The sequence below is a fragment of the Leucopleurus acutus genome (genome assembly GCF_964270905.1).
Source record: "Leucopleurus acutus genome assembly, chromosome: X".
In the NCBI taxonomy this organism is placed as follows: domain Eukaryota; kingdom Metazoa; phylum Chordata; class Mammalia; order Artiodactyla; family Delphinidae; genus Leucopleurus; species Leucopleurus acutus.
This window is the reverse complement of record NC_139148.1, coordinates 99,514,854-99,534,400: the sequence shown is the minus strand read 5'-3', so window position 1 is coordinate 99,534,400 and position 19,547 is coordinate 99,514,854. Positions and strand designations below refer to the sequence as shown.

The following is a 19,547-nucleotide window of genomic DNA, read 5'->3' as shown; positions in this document are numbered from 1 at the left end:
AAAATCCTCCTTTCCAATTATTTTGGTTCCAAACTTGATTTTTTTTCTGTTTAAATGGTTCAAAGGGGCACAGTTTTCACAAGTCTTGATAGAAAGCACACAGAGAGTTCCCAAATGTATTTTTAGTCACATTTAGTCCTTTTTGAGGTATGATAAAGTTAAACTGCTATATTTTTCCTTCTTAGAGTAGAAATTTGAAGGTATTAAATCTTGGAGAAATGGCTTTCATTCATTTGGGTATCAGATGCCTGTATACCCTTCTTCTTTGCACAGCATTCGGCTCTACTTTGTCTTCAAATGCTGAGATAAAAGGTAAACCAAGAATGGAGTAGTTTTAAAATTAGGGATATTAACTGCCTTTTCAACCTACCCTATGAAAAGTGCATAACAAGTAGATGGCTTGTTATTGGAAATATTTCAGGGAGTCCATACACAAAAGATATGTTCTTACTAGTCAGCCTCATGTATAAGGTAACTGATGATAATAAACATTTTGTGGGATAAAAGCCAAACTAAAAGACACTTTCCATACCTTTCTGTGTAGTCTTTTCTAACAAAGAAGTTAATTATCCGAAACCTCATTGCCTGGTACCCAACTAACTGAAAACTTTCCTTTATTACTATCCTTAACTTTTAAGACAATTAGATAAATTTTAAAAATACAGAGATTTAAAATAAAATTTTAAAATAATTACAGAATTATTAAATCATGTCTAATGAACTTTTCATTGCAGAAGGTAATTAGAACAATGCATTTAACAAAGATTTCTAATCATAAAAGTTGAAACAGTAGTATTGTCATTTCATCCTCAATAGAAACCTTCTTTATTGGTTCATGCAGGTCCCATTTCAAATCATTATTTGTGCCACCGTTTCTTTCTGTTGATTCTTTTCCTCACCTCAACAAGTAATATGAAGTGAAGTATTAAAATGAACAACAGGGCAGAAATGAGAGGAAATTGTTAGCAGAAAGGCAACATGAGGACAGTACTATAGTACTAGATTTGCTAGTAGGTTTAGTAAGTTTATAGAATAATTTGTTTGTTTTTATTGCTTTTTAAATCACCAGATGAGGGAGCCATTGCCTCCCACTGCCCCCACCCCCTCAAAATAAAACAGGCTGTTTCCTGTCACTCTACTCAGCTGCCTGCCACTTTTTCTTGAGCCCTTCCAAAGAGTGGCTCTGGTTTGCCATGTTCTACAAATACCTCTGAACTTCAGTTGACTAGAGGATTCAATTATCCTGAATGGACCAACAAGATCTGCCTGTTCTCCTAATTCTTAAGGCGCTTAGCCATAGTAGTCATATTTTATATTTTCTATCCCTTTTTTCGTGTGGGCCATGATGTTATTTATATATGGTAAACACAGGATTAATACTGACTGATTCTTGCTATGAGAGAGATTTAGGTAATAAAGTGTTCCCATCCTAGACTAAATTCTTGTCTATATGACCACAGAGATAACTCCATGTTGAATTTCTTATTTCCATGGAAACTTATTACCTAGCTTGGCTAAGTCACATTTTACATATGCAATTCCTTAAAGAAGGGACAACTATGTAGCAGTAACCTAGATTTTTAAAAACAGCTTTATTGAGATACAATTTAAAGGATATAAAACTTACCCTTTTAAAGTATACTGGGCAGTGGTTTTTAGTATATTCACAAAGTTGTGTAACAGCCACAACTATCAAATTCCAGAATAGTTACATTACCACCAAAAGAAACCCCAAATCCATTCAGTAGTCACATCTCATTCTCCCCTCCCTCCAGCCCCCGGCAACCACTAATCGATTTTCTGTCCCTATGGATTTGTCTATTCTGATATTTCACATAAATGGAATCATACAATATGTGGTCTTTTGTGGCTGGCTTCTTTCACTTAGCTTAATGTTTTCAAGGTTCATTCATGTTGTAGCAAGTATCAGTATTTCATTCTTTCTTATGGCTGGATAATATTCCATTGTATGGATATATCACAGTTTATCCATTCATCAGTTGATGGACATATGGAAGTAATCTAGATTTAGCAATCTTTGTCATAAGATACAGGATAAAAATTAAAATATCTTATTGATTTTTCTCAGTTAATCCTCCTCAGGATTTTGAAATAGTGGATCCTGGATATTTAGGCTATCTCTATTTGCAGTGGCAACCTCCACTGTCTCTGGATAACTTTAAGGAATGCACAGTAGAATATGAATTAAAGTATCGAAACATTGGTAGTGCAAGCTGGAAGGTAAGTAAAGCATGCACTTAAGATATTGGAATGATTATTAGTTTTCTTGTGATTCCTGATGTCAGTGTCTACTTTTATTCCTGTATCTCAATAGCTATTATTAAGATATAAGCTGCATGCTAATGAGAACCTACTGTATAGCACAGGGAACTCTAACTCGCTGCTCTGTGGTGACCTAAATGGGAAGGAAATCCAGAAAAGAGGGGGTATACGTATACAGCTGAATCACTTTGCTGTACAGCAGAAACTGACACAGCAGTGTAAAGCAACTATACTCCAATAAAAAAAAAAAAAGAATATTCTTCACAGTTTCACCACATTTTCCTCCTGAGTTATCTAGGCATAAAATGGCAATTCTTTTATTTGTATTGGAAAAGAGTGGACATTTCAGTTATTTCTGAAATAGTAATTACAATGTCCATTGCATTAAATCAGCTTTTGATTGATTTATGACTCATTAAAGTATTGTATCATGGAATAAAAGTTCTTAAGAAAAAAAAAATAATAAGCTGCATGCCTGCTGCTATCTCCTGTGCATCCTGCAACATCTGTTTTCACCCCACCCAGTATTAAGTCTACCATTGGAAATACAGGAAAAAAGAAAACTTGGTCCCATAGAATACGGACTTGAAGAGTACTTACACATTTTACCATATTTCAAAGTTACTTATATACCTGTATATGGGTCTTATATATGCTACTGGGCTATGTGAGCTTTTGCTCTGTAGGAATCAAGCCTTATTTATCTTTGTGCTCTCCCTACAGAACACAGCATGGTTCTGTGCATATATTGTATTAAGTGCTCAGTGAAGGTTTACTGAATTAACTATTTACATAGTCAACAAGCATGTTTATTCAAAGATTTTGGTTGTACAAGGCATTCTGTTACCTTCCTAATTCAGCTAGGTAGTTTCAAGGGACAATTCAAATCAAACATTCATTGTGCAACTTTTTTCTCCAAGCACTCCACTAGCTAGGTATCGGTAATAGAAGGATAAATGATACATGATTTTAGTCCTTCAGGAGGTCACACTTTGTCTGGCTTTCTTCAGTTACCTCCAAGATTTTATATGATTCCTGAAGAGTTCATATGATATTTGAAATGTGATAAATTGTCATGTAATAGGCATATGGTACATGAAAATTCTCTCTCAATTTCAACTTGACGGTTATAGCTCAAAAGTTCCTCCCATAGAGCCTTTTTTGTCTTCCAGAATTTTTTTTAATGAGATGCTAAGATTCAAATGATCTCATCAAATGATATAATATGCAGAAGTGAACTCTGCCAGAAATATATCTGGGACATTTTATCAGATAATCATCAGGAATTTCTTAGATATTGGGAACTCTCCAGGGTGTAAATGACTTTTTAGCCTTATTAATGTGGCTCATGATACCATTATTGTTTTAAGCTTAACTTTGTCTCATCTTTTTATCAAACAGACCATCATTACTAAGAATCTACATTACAAAGATGGGTTTGATCTTAACAAAGGTGTTGAAGCAAAGATACACACACTTCTGCTAGGGCAATGCACAAATGGATCAGAAGTTCAAAGTTCATGGTCAGAAGCTACTTATTGGATATCACCACAAGGTTAAAACAAAGCTCTCTTTTCATATTTAATACTTTCAGAACAATCTATATGGGAAGTAAGTCCCTTAACCTTTATACATCAGATTACATGTACAATTGAGAATGTGGCACAAAAGAGAATCCTTCTTAGGAGTGGGTGACTGGCCTTTTTGAATTCTTTATATCAGCAAACACATGTGGCAAAACCTACATCTTATTAGGTTAATATAGTTCCCAGTTTGGGGCTCATATTAGTAAATATGCATGTGACTATTTATGCAACTGCTCAGAGCATCCTAGAATTATTAATTTAGTACTTTTGCATATGCTTACACTAGTACCAGTAAATAAGCCCTCAAAAGTTTTTGATTTTTCATGTCCCACTTACAGTGAAGTGATTTGCAACAACTTCCTTTTGGAATATTCCTGATTATGTTGATTGCTAAATCAAGTGGAGAGGTCAAAGGAAATGAAATAAAATTGCAGTTATTTCCCATATGATTCATCGTCATGTCTTTCAAGCATTCACAGTTTTTTCATTTCTTAGGAAATCTGGAAACTAAAATTCAGGATATGGATTGTGTATATTACAACCGGCAACATTTACTTTGCTCTTGGAAACCTGGCATGTGTGTCCATTCTGATACCAATTACAACTTGTTTTATTGGTAAGTATTTTTATAATAAGAATTCCATATTAGGAAGATATCTATCAAAATTAATTCACAGTATGAGTAACTGTATTTTCATTAAATTAAATTCATTATATCTTTTCAGAGTTGTATTTATGATGAAGTTTATTTACAATTATTTGGGATTATCAATGGGAGTAAGTAGGTTTAGGCTGTAGCTACTAGAAGGCACTCTATGGGCGATAATAAGGAATGCAGTCATTGTTTCTGTACTGGATTAAATATTTTGTATCTTTTAGATAGATGGAGTTATAACCTAAAAAGTTTTGGCATATTTCATATTCTTGCCTTTTGATCCTTTTTCTGACTTCCCTACGTTTGTTAACTGTCACTAAGGCTTTTAAACTTACAACCATCTTGAATCTTCTATCTCCTTCATTCCTTAATTTTTTCATGGTAACATTAATCACCATAATCAACGACACTGCTTTGCAAGGTCTCACATCTGTTCTTTACTTCCCATTTCTACTGTAAGAACTCTTCTTCAGGCTTACCTCGTTCCACACCTGGATGATTGCCATAGCCTCCCAAATGATGGTCTCTCTGCTTCTAGTCTCTCCCCTTCCTATTCATTCTGCACACTGTAGCCAGATTTATCTTCCTATTCTTCTATTTTTATATGCCATTCTTTTGCTCAAAAACTTGCCGTGGCTACTCATTGCCTCCAGGATAAAGTCTAGGCCATTCAAGTCTCTGCCTCACTGCATCACTGCCTTTCCAACATTACCTTCTACTACCACCAATGTGAATGTTCTGCTCCATTTAGACCCATCTCTACATATTTTTCTATCCATGTTATGATTGATCTTTTATGCCTTTGTGTGCATTGGTACCTAGAATACCATCTGACTCTCTCTTTCACTAACCCTTATCCATCCTTCAAGACCCATCTGGTATTCAATTTCATTAACCCTTTACTGCTCACATTAGCTTCCGTTCAGTTTTTCTCTGAACTATTACTTATTATAGTTCTTAACTACTTATTGTCTAGATGACCTTTAAATTTTTGTCTCCTTTCTCTCTTAAATTTTTAAGAGATTGGTGGGCACAAACTATTTCTGATACTTCTCTTGACTGTCTCTGCTGTGCTATGCCCATAGTAGATTATCGCTAAATAGTCATTAAATGAATGAACCAAATGATGATAATAACATCGGTAAGTTGATAGACAAGTATCAGAACTTATGCATTTTTAAATAACAGAAAAAACAAGAGAGGACAAAGCATTACTCTTTGTTGAGTCTCAGGCACAAATTATCATGGTGTTTTTCTTTAGAAAATTACAATGTATAAGCAATAAGGTATAAGCTATTAACAATCTCCTGAGTACTGGGTTCTGATCCATATTATGGCATCACTTAACTTAGTGGTCTTGGGCAAACAATTTCTTGTTTTGGGGTCTCAGTTTCCTCATCTGGAATTGGATGGGTCAATTTCTAAGTTCTAATTTATTTGTTAATTAAATAAATTCAATAAATATTAAGCAATTATTAAATGCCAGGCATTGTTCTAGATAAAAGGAAGTATGAATAAGGCAAAGTCCCTGCCCTCTTGTTCATTGTAGCTCATGTTTAACATAACTTTATCCTCACCTTAGTAAAGTAGAGAGGAATAAATATTGACATTTTAGAGACTGGAAAATAAGGGTACCGTGAGGCTTTCCACTGGCATAAAGTAAATTATGTAAAGTCCAGCCTAGAAGGCAAATATCCCAAACTCTAACCAGGTGAACTAAACCAGAGAGTACAATTTTGCAGACTTGGCCTAAAATAAATACTTGGCATAAAGTGAATTCAGTAGAGTCCTGATATTTGTACCAGCACCTTATCAGCTGCTAGATTAGCCTCATTGCAAACGGGATTTTGGCTGCTTTTAAGATAATGTCAATTTGTATTACAAGTTATTCTTTAGGAAAATAAACCAGGCATTTGTTCCTTTGGAAATCAGTAGGGAAATTCTCCCCTAATTCCCATTAGCTTTATTACTGAAAAGAGGTTAACTTTCAATGATATGGCAACATTTCTTGTCTAGGAGAATGGGAAGTTAGATATTTACTTGCCAAACAACTCCTCTTTTTCTTTTTGAGCCCCTGTTGGCTTTTCTGAGGTTTATCTCTTCATGTGTATTATATCCTCAGAGGATTTTAATTCATTTTATTAAACATAATGATATTTTGTAAGTCTGCTTTTATTTTTTGTTAAAAAATTTTCTCTTAAATTTTAAAAATTTTATATATCTTTTATATTTAATTTTTGTTTTATATTGGAGTATAGTTGATTTACAATGTTGTGTTAGTTTCAAGTGTACAGCAAAGTGATTCAGTTATACATATACATATATCCGTTCCTTTTCAGACTCTTTTTCCATATAAGTTATTACAGAATATTGAGTAGAGTTCCCTGTGCTATATAGTAGGTAATTGTTGATTTTCTATTTTATATATAGTAGTGTGCATATGTTAATCCCAAACTCCTAATTTATCCCTTCCCCCTTTGGTAACCATAAGTTTGTTTTTGAAGTCTGTGAGTCTGTTTCTGTTTTGTAAATAAGTTCATTTGTATCATTTTTTTAGATTCCACATATAAGTGATATCATATGATATTTGTCTTTCTCTTTCTGACTTACTTCACTTAGTATGATAATCTCCAGGTCCATCCATGTTGCTGCAAATGGCATTATTTCATTCTTTTTTTTTATGACTGAGTAATATTCCATTGTATATATGTACCACATCTTCTTTATCCATTCCTCTGTTGATGGACATTTAGGTTGCTTCCATGTCTTGGCTACTGTAAATAGTGCTGCTGTGAACATTGGAGTGCATGTATCTTTTTGAATTAGTTTTTTCCAGCTATATGCCTGGAGTGGGATTGCTGGATCATATGGTAGTTCTATTTTTAGTTTTTTAAAGAACCTCCATACTGTTTTCCATAGTGGTTGTACCAATTTACATTCCTACCAACAGTGTGGGAGGGTTCCCTTTACTCCACACCCTCTCCAGCATTTATTGTTTGTAGACATTTTGATGATGGCCATTCTGAGTTGTGTGGGGTGATACCTCATTGTAGTTTTGATTTGCATTTCTCTAATAATTAGCGATGTTGAGCATCTTTGCATGTGCTTTTTGGCCATCTTGTAAGTCTGCTTTTAAATCTGTTTTCTTATTAAAAAATCTGTTTTCTTCTAATAAGTTCTCCAGTACAATAGAAAAAAAGCAGTATCATTTAGGATTATCAATATAAACCCCATATTTTCTTAATAGGAATCTTATTCTTTGATTCTCAAATCCTGTTCATGAGTCAACATAACCCAAGTATATGAGTAAGAATTCTTGCCCTATATCTGAGATTTTATAAAGACTCCCACCAGATTGTAAGCTCTGTAAAATCATGGCCTATCTCTACTTTCCTTACTATTGTAGCCCTAGCACTTATCATAGGATCTGGCACATAGTTGGTGCTCAATGAGTATTGTATGTTATTAAATGATTTTTTTATTTACCTAGTATCTTACAATAATTGAAAATTGAATACCATGCTACTAGAAGATATTGGTAAACACAGTTCTTACAACACTTCTTTTTACAGGTATGAGGGCTTGGACCATGTGTTACAGTGTGCTGATTACATCAAGGCTAATGGAAAAAATATTGGATGCGTATTTCCCTACTTGGAGTCATCAGACTGTAAAGATTTCTACATCTGTGTTAATGGATCATCAGAATCCCAAGTTATCAGACCCAGCTATTTCATTTTTCACCTTCAAAATATAGGTGAGGTAAACAAACAACTTCAGAATGTTTCCAGTTTAGGCCATTTACAATTGACCATGTGGAAGAGAAGAGATAGAGATAGAGATAAAGGAGATACCTACAGAAATGCAAAGCCAGAAAACTGGGGGCCAACAGAGTATGAGGAAGCACTGATTAAATATGAAAGTATGGAAGATAAGGAATTGAATGAGTATAAAGTATCATTTTCATTTAGAACTCACAATTTGTTTCCCAGCTTGAGTCTCTCTGCTATAAAGTATTTTTTTTTTTTCCTGTGGTACGTGGACCTCTCACTGTTGTGGCCTCTCCCGTTGTGGAGCACAGGCTCCCGACGCGCAGGCTCAGCGGCCATGGCTCACAGGCCCAGCTGCTCCGCGGCATGTGGGATCTTCCCAGACCGGGGCACGAACCCGTGTCCCCTGCATCGGCAGGCGGACTCTCAACCACTGCGCCACCAGGGAAGCCCCTGCTATAAAGTATTTTTGTCCAGTGTTGGTGCTGGAGTAATTATGGAATCACTTATTCCAGGCCTCAATAGGCAAATGGGTGGATATTTTCTGAGTTTGTGTTCTCAGTCCTAACAGTTATGAGAATGACAGGTTCTAGGGTCAGCCATACCTGGGTCTGAATCTTGAATTTACCACTTTCTAGCTGTATGACTTTGGGCGAGTTACTTTTAACGTGTTTCAATTCCCTTATCAGTAAAATGAGGATAATAGAGGACCACCTCATAGATTTATTGTGAGACATGAATAAGTTTATGATGTAACATTCCTGGTTCACTGCCTGACACATCATAAGCTCTAAATAAGAATTAGCTATTAATAAAAATAGTAGTAGTAATATGTTGTGGTAGTTGTTTCTAGTGTTATAAAATGGAAAAATGACTGTAATGATTTGGATCATCTAACTTTTCTCTTGGACTTAAATATTTGTCAATATGTGACTTATCAAAAAATGAGTTCCCCAAATAACCAGGTTTCTTAATAAACTAATCTTGGTTGGCAAGCAGCTTTGATTTTAATTCACATAATAGTGAATAGTCTTGAGCCACCTAATTTATCCTGGAGGCTTCTGTTAGTAAGTGTCCCTAGCTTTTGATAAGGGCCACTGCTAAACTTTAATAACCTCCATGTTGAAATTATTTCCTTCTGCTTTTCAGTTAAACCTTTGCCACCAGACGACCTTAGTCTTACTGTGAAGAATTCAGAGGAAATTAACCTGAAGTGGAGCATTCCCAAAGGACCTATTCCAGCAAAGTGTTTCATTTATGAAATTGAATTCATAGAAGATGATACTGCCTGGGTGGTATGGATATTGCATTTATTTGAGAAAATCATGAACATAGCCTTTTAAATAAAATGGCAAACATAAGAACCAAAATCAGTTGCTATCCACATGAAGAATAGAACATGACATGTACCTTAGTTTAACTTCCAGAAAACCAAATAATCAAATAATCTAGTGGACAAAAGAAAGATGCTTGCAGTCTGAAAGTATTATCAATCAATTATACCAATTTTAAAGCTATATAGGTCCTTAGAGATAATCTAGTCACTTGTTTCCAATATTATGTCAAAAAATTAAAGTTGTCAAGCACATGCATAAGACGGATTGCGAAGAGGCCTCATGTAAAAAGAACACAAAGCAAGAAGCACAAACAAACATAAAAACCACTTCTTGAGGAGCAACTATCAGGTCAAAATCAGAATAGAGCCTGGCAGGGCTACCAGAGAATTGCTTGTAGCAGGGAAGAGAGGCTAACTGGGGAAGTAAGCCATGGTTCCAAGACTGATTACCCCCCAGCGCCAGCAATGTGATGATGCCTTTAGCCCCACTGCGTTATATGTTAATTTTATTCATTGGTTTCCAACTTAGGGAGTGGTGGAGACAAGTAGGTGAGCCATTATTTCTAATCAATTCATTTCACTTACAGATGAGAAAACTGGGAGTTGAATATATTTACAAGTCCCAAGGAAGTGAGTTGACTTACAATCAAATTACACAGCTAGAACTAGAATCCAGATCTTATTCCCAGTCCACTTTAACCTACATTACATTGTGCTGTCTCCCAAGAAAAGTTACAACAAAAGAAAAGCTGGTATTTTGGATGAGAAACACTCTTCAGCTCTTTGAGATGCAAAATTTAAGTAATCACTTCAGTGATTTTTTTTCTTTTGGTTGTTTTGAGATCATCCAGCCTTGTGTATTCTCATATTGGAAGGGGTAGTTTCATGCCAAGCCCTGAGCACTATTACACTGGTCTTATGATGATTAACCAAAATAAGAATAAGGGAAAAAAGAAGCTTTGTGTATACGAACTCTACAGTTTCCATAGAAACAACATTCACATGATGACTCCTTTTGCTAACTCAGTATATATAGCATTTTCCAATTTATGGAATCTGGGAAATTTGACACTAATCCAAAATGGGTGTCATAAGCACCAAAACTACCTAGGAATTTTGCCCTGTCACACATGCCCTTTACTACTAGTAACCCATTATCACTATAGAAAAAAATTTAAATATAAATAAAGAAGAAAAAATAAAACACCATACAGAGAGATAACCACTGTTAGGATTTTGGTATATACCTTTCTAGTCATTTGATGCATTTCTTTCATGTAACAAAACCCACTTAGAAAATGACAAATCAAATGGGGTGTGGCTAGCTGCAGTTAGATCAAATAATGATATCTCATTTTTACCTTGGCTTTCAGACTACCACAGTTGAAAATGAAATAAACATCACAAGAACATCAAATGAAAGCCACGAATTATGCTTTTTAGTAAGGAGCAAAGTAAATATTTATTGCTCAGATGATGGAATATGGAGTGAGTGGAGTGATGAACAATGCTGGAAAGGTATAAGATAAAATAACAGTAACTAGAGTATTTCTAGCACTGTTTGAGGAAGAAGATGCCTTACTGGATGTCATAGGTCACTACAGTTCAGTGACACTGGTTATGAAGGTCATAGGGTCAAATCTTCATTATTTTTTTATTGAAGTATGAGTTATAGGTGTACAATATAGTGATTCACAATTTTTAAAGGTTATATATACTCCATTTATAGTTATTATAAAATATTGGCTATATTCCATATTTTTATAGATGTCTATAACATTAATTGAGCTGTATCTTTTCCACATTCCAAGAGTTAATAGATTCTGTTTGATTCTTCCTACTTTCATTTGACAAACTAATCTTACCTGTTTTGCCTTGATTTTACTAGTGGATTACTTTCCAGTGGTAGTCTTAGCTCCAAAGTATGGTGGCACTATTCTCGAGCTTCTTATATACTAACTAGATGTTAACCAAATCTGCATGTATTAGTACCAATTGTAGTCGTACATTTACTCTGAAGTTTTACTTACAAGTATATATGTACTTTATCAGAATCTTGACATTATTGTGTGCCTTCTTTATATGGTTTGAAAAACTATGTGCTCATTATTCAAATTTTTTATAGTCTGTGCCTTTTCCCTATTGAGAGTTAAAGGAATCCATTTATACAATTTTAGAAAGAAGGAACAATCATAAAATATGTTGACATGGTTATTGAAGAAAATATATTTAAAAAAAGAACAGTAACTAAACTATTTTGCTAACTATTGGCTAGCAAAATAATTTTCTCTCAGTGTATTTTGTAATTATGGAAGTCAAAATACTCTTGCATATAGTCTATAAACAGAGAAGATAAATTAGCAATCACCACAATCGAACATAGATTTATGGAAAATCTAATGTTCAGTTTTAACTAGTTTAAGTGTCTTGTTATAGTTCAGTCATCAACATCTTGTTTTTCTGACTGTCAGTAAAGAGAATATGCTAGTTCTTTGCGGGGAAGCCTATTTTAATCAATATTTTCCTATGCTTTCAATTTTCAAGAGAACAAATCTTAAAGCAAGGATAGGTAGCATACACTTGTTTTTGAGTGTCTGGTACTGTGCCTAATGAATATTTTTCTAATTAATATGTCATCATTAGTAAAATGAACATTCCGTTCACTTCCAACACTGATTTAAAGTGACTTATGATAAAAGACATGTTTAAATTAAATATATTTGGGATTGACGTGTACACACTGCTATATTTAAAATAGATAACCAACGAGGACCTACTGTATAGCACAGGGAACTCTGCTCAGTACTCTGTAATAACCTAAATGGGAAAAGAATTTGAAAAAGAATAGATACATGTATATGTATAACTGAATCACTTTGCTGTACACCTGAAACTAATACAACATTGTTAATCAACTAGACTCCAATATAAAATTAAAAATTAAAAAAAGAAAATAAACTTTCATAGAAGACAAAAAATAGCAATATAAACTAAAAAATCTTGAGAATGAGGCAAAATATTATTGTACTTCACAGTATACTGGCTTTATCAATAGAAAATATTAATAGTTGTTTGAAATTGAAGGAGATTAACTCAGCATTGTTCTTTCACATAAAGGTATATAAATACATATACAGATATAGATGCAAACATAATGGCATTTCTATCAATCATCTCCTTTTATGTTGTTCCATTATAATAGAATTTGTGTTTGACTGTAATCTCCCTATTAATATAGTGGTATCATTGTTCTCTTTCATACACGAAATATTTATTAAGCACTTACTATGTGTCAGACTCTTTCAGGCACTGGAGATATAGCAGTAAAAAAAAAATCCTTGTCCTCATGGAATTTATATTTTATTCCCAAGTTGAGTAGAGATAGACAATAAATAAAGAAGCCAAATATATCATATAATCAGGGCCATGGAGAAAAAATAGGAAGAGAGAGGAAGAACTCAATTAACTAAAGATATATGGAATCAGAAAGAATACTTACTTGTACTGTTTTTCATTTTTGTCACTAATATAAAAAATCTGGAGACTCTGTGGAACTGACATTGAGAAAGTCATGCCCTGAATTATATCTTGTTATTATTCAGTGCATGGTTTAAAGTAGATATGGTGAGTTTTTAGGCATATCCTCAAAATATACATCCTTTTATGTATTTTATATGCAATCTTTTTTTTTAATTGAAGAATAGTTGATTTACAATGTTGTTTTTTTTGTTTTTTGTTTTTGTTTTTTTAATTTTTTTAAATATACACTTAACCATGTTATTTATGACAGATTTCTTTTGCCTTGATGGGTATCTCTTGGTAGAATCTTAATAAATTTCAGATTAGGAACAACGACTTTCCTGAGATGCATGTGGTCTTTAGTTCTTTTGGACATTTCTTATTGGATGTTTTAAGTTATAGAAAAATAGCACAATAATTTTTTTTGGAAATGACTATAAGATTAACTCTACTGAAACTTCACAAAAGAAGCCTGTTTTCCCACTGTTAATTTTGCATGCCAAAAAACTTACGTTATTAGTCATTTCTCTGGATTATATCGTTGCAATTCTGAACTGAACTGAGCCTATGAATTTGGTAATTTTCTAATAGAAAATAAGATCCCAAGGGAATAGGACAAAGAAAAATGTGGGGTTGGAGGTAGGTTTGAGTATAGATATAGGCCTAGGATTCAAAGTGTTCCATAGTATTTCAAATGTGGGAGATACTAGTTTTAGAAGGACAAGCTTTGTGTACTTTTTAAGTTTATCTAGTGATTGCTCATTTCTTGCTATGCAGACGAACCATTAAAACTTCATCCCTAAAAAAAGAAAAGAAAAAAAAGAAGAGAAAAACCTCATCTCTTTAGGATCCAGAATGTGAGGCAACTTTAAAAACATGACCTTTAAAGACTAGCTCCATTATTTGCACTGAGACTTTTATTGAAGACCTGCTTTCACTCACTACATCATTGTATGATATAATGTAAACATTTGAGTTATTGAGAGTTAAGAGATACATACACAAGACATGTTTATCTAATCACTTGGCTAATGTTTTATCGTTTTTTTATTATGAAAAATTCGCAAGGTCAAATTTTAAACAAAATCATATAAGAAAATAAGAATGGGGCTTTAGGTAGTTATTTTTCTAAGCAAAATAAAGAGCTGTCACAGTTCAGTAAAGTAGTACAGCAAAAAAGTGCACAAATGAAAGGAATGCTGTTCTGAGGCATCACTATGGTATCTAGGTACTGGCAAATATGGCAGAAGTTGCCAAGTTTGACTCAGTTCTTCACCATTTACTAGTTTACTTATAAAATAATTAAGTTTTTAAAATAATTGTACACATCTAACCCTTCCCCCCTTTTTGGTGATTTTAATCCTAGGTAACACATGGAAGGAAACCTTAATATTTTTCATGATACCATTGGCTTTTGTCTCATTACTTGTTTTGTTAATAACTTGCCTTATTTTGTATAAGCAAAAAAGTTTGCTGAAAACGGTAAGTTGTGTGACATTACAATGTTTAGTCTGAGATAGTAGATAAAAAATATTTTGCATTTAGAACTGATGGGCCTACATTTTATAATTTTGCCTGTACACTGTGAGTGTTCATTGATGTTGTGTAGACTATGATAATGTCTTCAGGGAAAGTACAGTAATTTAAAAAATCAACCCAAAAAAGCTACGTTTTGGGGTGGATTTACTTTTGAATGGAATATAAGAATAATGTTGTAGAACATGAAACACTATTTACCTCTAGATAAAGGAAAAATATGAGAATTACAGGAGAAAAACAGGATTGGGGAAAGGAAAGAGTGACTTAAAATGGACATAGACTGAGATATACTACTAGTGTGCCACAGGCAAAAGATCACAAAGATTAAAAAAACTTGGTGTGTACCCTCCAAGAGCTCACACTCTAGTTGGAGGAGCTAGAATCTATACAAAAAAATATAACCTTCATTATGAGCTGATTTTATCTGATTGCTTTTTGAGTTATACAGATAATGCTATAGAATTTCAGAAGATGGAGGGACCACTATGGGTTGGTGAGCTTTAAGGAGGAAGTGTGACTTGGAGAAAAAAAATATCTTAATGCCAGGTCTTTTAAAGATAAAGAGAACTGTGAATGTGTGTGAAATGTTTTGCTTTATTTCTCTGCTGAATGCTTTTTTGTCTATTTCTCTGAGTTATTAATCTAAGTGAAATGGTTTGTGTTATTAATGACTGTTAATAATGGAGCTCTTTCTTAATTTCAGATTTTTCATACCAAAAAAGAAGCTTCTTCTAATCAGGTGATACAGTGCTGACTCAGTAAATTCCAGGGTTATGGCCAAATGTTAAACAAGAGTCTTATCAAACTGAATTTTTTCCCCAAATGTTGAATAAATCTTATCTTGAAAGCATTGTTGTATTTAAATAAGCATTAGATTATTAAAATCCTCAACTAGTAGCAAATTATCTGAATCCTATTAACAGATTTTTTTCTTGTTAAAAAACAAAGTTCAACCAATTAAATTGACAATCTAATTGGCTTTATTAGATGATTGTGAATCAGGCAGTATCCCATCTAGCAAGTAGAAGGGTGCTCTGAGGGGTTGTACAAAATAAAAGGTTTTTATAGGAAGAAGGATGGGACAAGGTCCTATTAGCAAAAGAAAAAAGAAAAGATTATTTTTAGACCAAGACATCTTTTCTGAGGGGGAAGGGAAAGGAAAGGGTTTTATCATGCAGATTGCCTCTTCTTCCTCTTAGGGGATGTAGAGGGCCCATGTGGCAGATGACCTCATTGGTGCTGACCAGAAAATTCCAGGCTGGTTGATTAAGATTACATTTCTGGGGAAGGTCAAAACTGCAGTTAGGTTAGTTGTTAAATCTAGGTTTGGTATCATGGGCTTTAGCACAAGTTATGCCTTTTTGGGCCTGTGGTTTTTCTCTTTAACATTCCTCAATCCAAGATGAGAGTGCTGCATGTAGAAAATTCAAGGGAGGGGTCAGAATCTAATCTGTGATGTATTCATAAAACAATGTGATTTTGTGACTTTCATTGAGCCGTAGAGATATTGTCAAATCTTGGAAGATGAGATTCTAGTTTTTTTTAACATTGCACTTGGGATGAAATTATTCACCATGAATAAGGTTGTTTGGCTTTAAAAATAACCTGTGGAGAGGATTAATAAGAAACAAGAAGTTTTAAATACATTCATAGTCTAAATGTGTGCTTCACGTTTCATCAAAAGGTGGGAAGAATGCAGTGCTTAAAAGGCTGAAAATAATGAAATGACTAGAGATCATATTCGAAATATTCAGATGTCACAAACTACACAATACAAGCCTGAGAGTTTCCTATACTAGTTGGCAGGCAGTATTTCCTACTTTCTGATGGTGTGATTTTTTTTTTTTTTTTTTTTTTTAGTTCAGAGACCAAAAGGCACAAGCCTCTGAAATCAGTAAGAAGCCTTTCAAATTATATGCAAACTTCAGACTAATTGACAGTTGACTTCTAGGAGAAGACGTGGCAACCTAGTTATAGACAGTTACTTTAAAATTTAGAGAATAATGACCTACAGATTACAATCAAGTTTTAATTTGGGTCAATATCTAATATTATTCATAATGGTTCTACTCTGTGGTCCACAGACCAATAGAGTGGGCATTACCTGGGAGCTTATTAGAAGAAATGCAGAATTCAGACCCCAACCTAGACACACTCAATTAGCAATCTGCATTTTAACAACATCCCCAGGTGATTCATTTGCACGTTCAATTTGAAAAACACTAATATATTCCAGTATTCTAGAATGAAAAAGACTAAAATAATATAATGGAGAGGTAAGCCCATGGGCAGAGTAACTATAGCTTTGACTATCATTGGCACTGATCATCTATCTCTAAAAGGGGAAAAAAGAGCTAAAACTGAGATGTAAACCAGAATACCATCCTCTACTATCACTTGTAATCAGTGATAGGATGCACCACCATTTCCTTAAGTAGACCTATCCTTGTTAAACATTAAAACCCCCAAGGTAATATGAATTAAGACATAACATGTTTGGCAAATTACTCTCAATTCAGGGCTTGCTAAAGTTGTTCTTAGTGTGTTAAGGGATTGTGGGGAGGAAGAAGGAGTGTGGAAGGGAGAGGTCATGGCTAGGCAGGGAAGATCGCAGGCAATCCCATCCTTGGAGGCTGAGTGGGTCTTTGGGACCTAGTATTTCAATTCCCCTGTTCAGAACGTGCATAGCAAGCTCTTCTAATCAAAGATTTCTGGAATCCCTGCCATAAACTTCGCAGTCCCTACCAGAATTGCCCCAATAAACTGGCTATAACAACCATGTGGCACCAAATCTGGACAGAGCTGGACCTTGCAAAAGGACCCCTGGAACTCCTGGCCTGCTAGCTGTATAGGTTTATTAACCTTTAAGTAATGTGACCCCAAATTTTCTGAAATTGAATTTTTTGAAATCGCTCTCTCATTTTTGTTTTGCATTATGATAGAGTTTTAAGGTACTGAATATTTCCCAAATGCTTGGTATATACAGAGTGCCTTAAGCCATGGTCCCCCTCTTGGCCATCTGTCTTCTGCCACCTAGGGCTGCCCTAGCCCCTTACTTTGAACCCCCCTCCCCTGGGCTATCCCAGCAACTAAGGAATAATACCTTTTATATCAGGAGTTCCTTAGGATCCTACTCTTGGGCAAAAGTGAGCGAGGATGGCTGCATGGGTATGTGTTCTGTGCAGTTACACAGGGCCCTATTCTTGGATGCTTGGAAGGGCCTCAGTCATGGTTTAATGATCTGCTGTCACCATCTTGAAATTTTTAATCATTTTTGAAGAAGGGGCCCCATATTTTACTCTTTACTGTGTTCTGTTAATTATGTAGCCACTCCTGAGAGCCAGCATCAGTTCTGATTTAGTTTTCTCAGGATGCACCATTAAAACATTTTGGACATCACCCCTGGTTTTTTATATCGGTAAATCAATAATTAGAACCTTAGAAATCACTCACCACCCACCCATCATCCATTCATTTGTCCATCCTTCAATCCAGTTCAACATTTATTGCACAATACCATATTCCAGACACTGTGATAGTCACTAAAATAGCCATCCAGCCTGAGACAGTCATTTGCTTGAAGGGGAGAGAAGTGACATTTATTGAGTGTCTACTATGAGTCAACTTCTATGCTAGGTGCTTTATATAACACTATTTCAATAGTCTTTCAATCCTCATCACAATCTGAGAGGTATATAAAGTGCCCATGTTATAAATAAGGAAAAACTTAGGCTAAATAATACACTTAAAGTGTTAAAGCTAGAATGGGAATTCATTATTATTTCCATGCTCTGAACAGCCCTAGGTTTCATTCACTCTAAAAATAAGTTTTTTGAAAAAGCACTCCTAGATTGGTGGCATGAGGAGCTCGATGGAGCCTATCAGCAAAACAACCATAACTGGTAAAAATTATTTTAAAAAAACAAATATTTAAAGTGTCTAGAAATTGCTCTAAAAGCCTACAGCAAATGGAGAAACATTTATTCAAGAAAATCTGGTAAATCTTGGTAAGATCAGCTATGGCGTTTGAACCATGAACTATTCCCTACCTCCCACCTTTCCCAGCTCAGTGCAATGGGAATTCTATTCCAGGTAGGTGTAGCTAATAACACGGGACTTGCTCTTTTTCCAGATTTCAGTTTAAGACAATGATTTCTCCCCAGAAGGGGTTGGCCACCAGCGTTCTTTATCCTTCCCAGCTCTGTTGCAGAAGCTCCTTTCCAGGCAAGAGAGATCTGAGGCTCCCTTCCTCCACACAGCTCACATGCATAGGACAGAAACTCTACCCCAGGCATAGTAAGCTGAGAATACTAGGCTTCAATAATCTTCACACCAGTTTCCCTGTAGGGCAGAGGTTCCATTCTGTGAGAGACAAACCAAGAAGACCAGCGATGCCCCATCCCCTCCTGCCTCCCAGCCTAGAGTCTTGCTTGTAACGGGTGGCACTGCAAGAGTAAAAGTTCCTGCCCACATCTCTGGAGCAGTAGCACAGAGGTTCTGCAAAGGGTGAGAGTCAGGCCATAAGAACAGAGAGCTGTGTAGCTCTCCCTGACTTTATTTGGAATAGAGACTGAGGAAGTTCAAGTCTAAGGGTGCTGTAAAGAAATGCAGATTTTGCTGGTGAGGAAACATAACACAAAAAGGCAGAAGAGGAGATAGAGCTCTATAACATTTCTGTATGTCACTGTCTTTAAGTTAGTATAAATCTGAAGTAGATCTAATAAGCTGTATACTGAAAGTCCACTTAACCACTAAGAAAATAAATATAAATGTAGAGAACAATCTTTAAAGTAATTCAAATGCTACACTGAAAACATTTACAAATGAAGGCAATAAAGCAGAAAAAGAAAGAAATAACA

General features: G+C 34.8%; 1 protein-coding gene across 1 annotated transcript; it reads left to right on the top strand.

Moving 5' to 3' along the window:
• Positions 1-203: 203 nt before the first annotated feature.
• IL13RA2 (interleukin 13 receptor subunit alpha 2) lies at positions 204-16,689 on the top strand. Its single transcript, XM_082864341.1, has 9 exons — positions 204-312; positions 2,090-2,241; positions 3,685-3,838; positions 4,365-4,485; positions 8,097-8,281; positions 9,444-9,589; positions 11,004-11,148; positions 14,516-14,631; positions 16,549-16,689. Exons 1-9 carry the CDS (start codon positions 219-221, stop codon positions 16,630-16,632), a joined length of 1,197 nt encoding a protein of 398 aa, XP_082720467.1. The 5' UTR covers positions 204-218; the 3' UTR covers positions 16,633-16,689.
• The last annotated feature ends 2,858 nt before the right edge of the window (positions 16,690-19,547 follow it).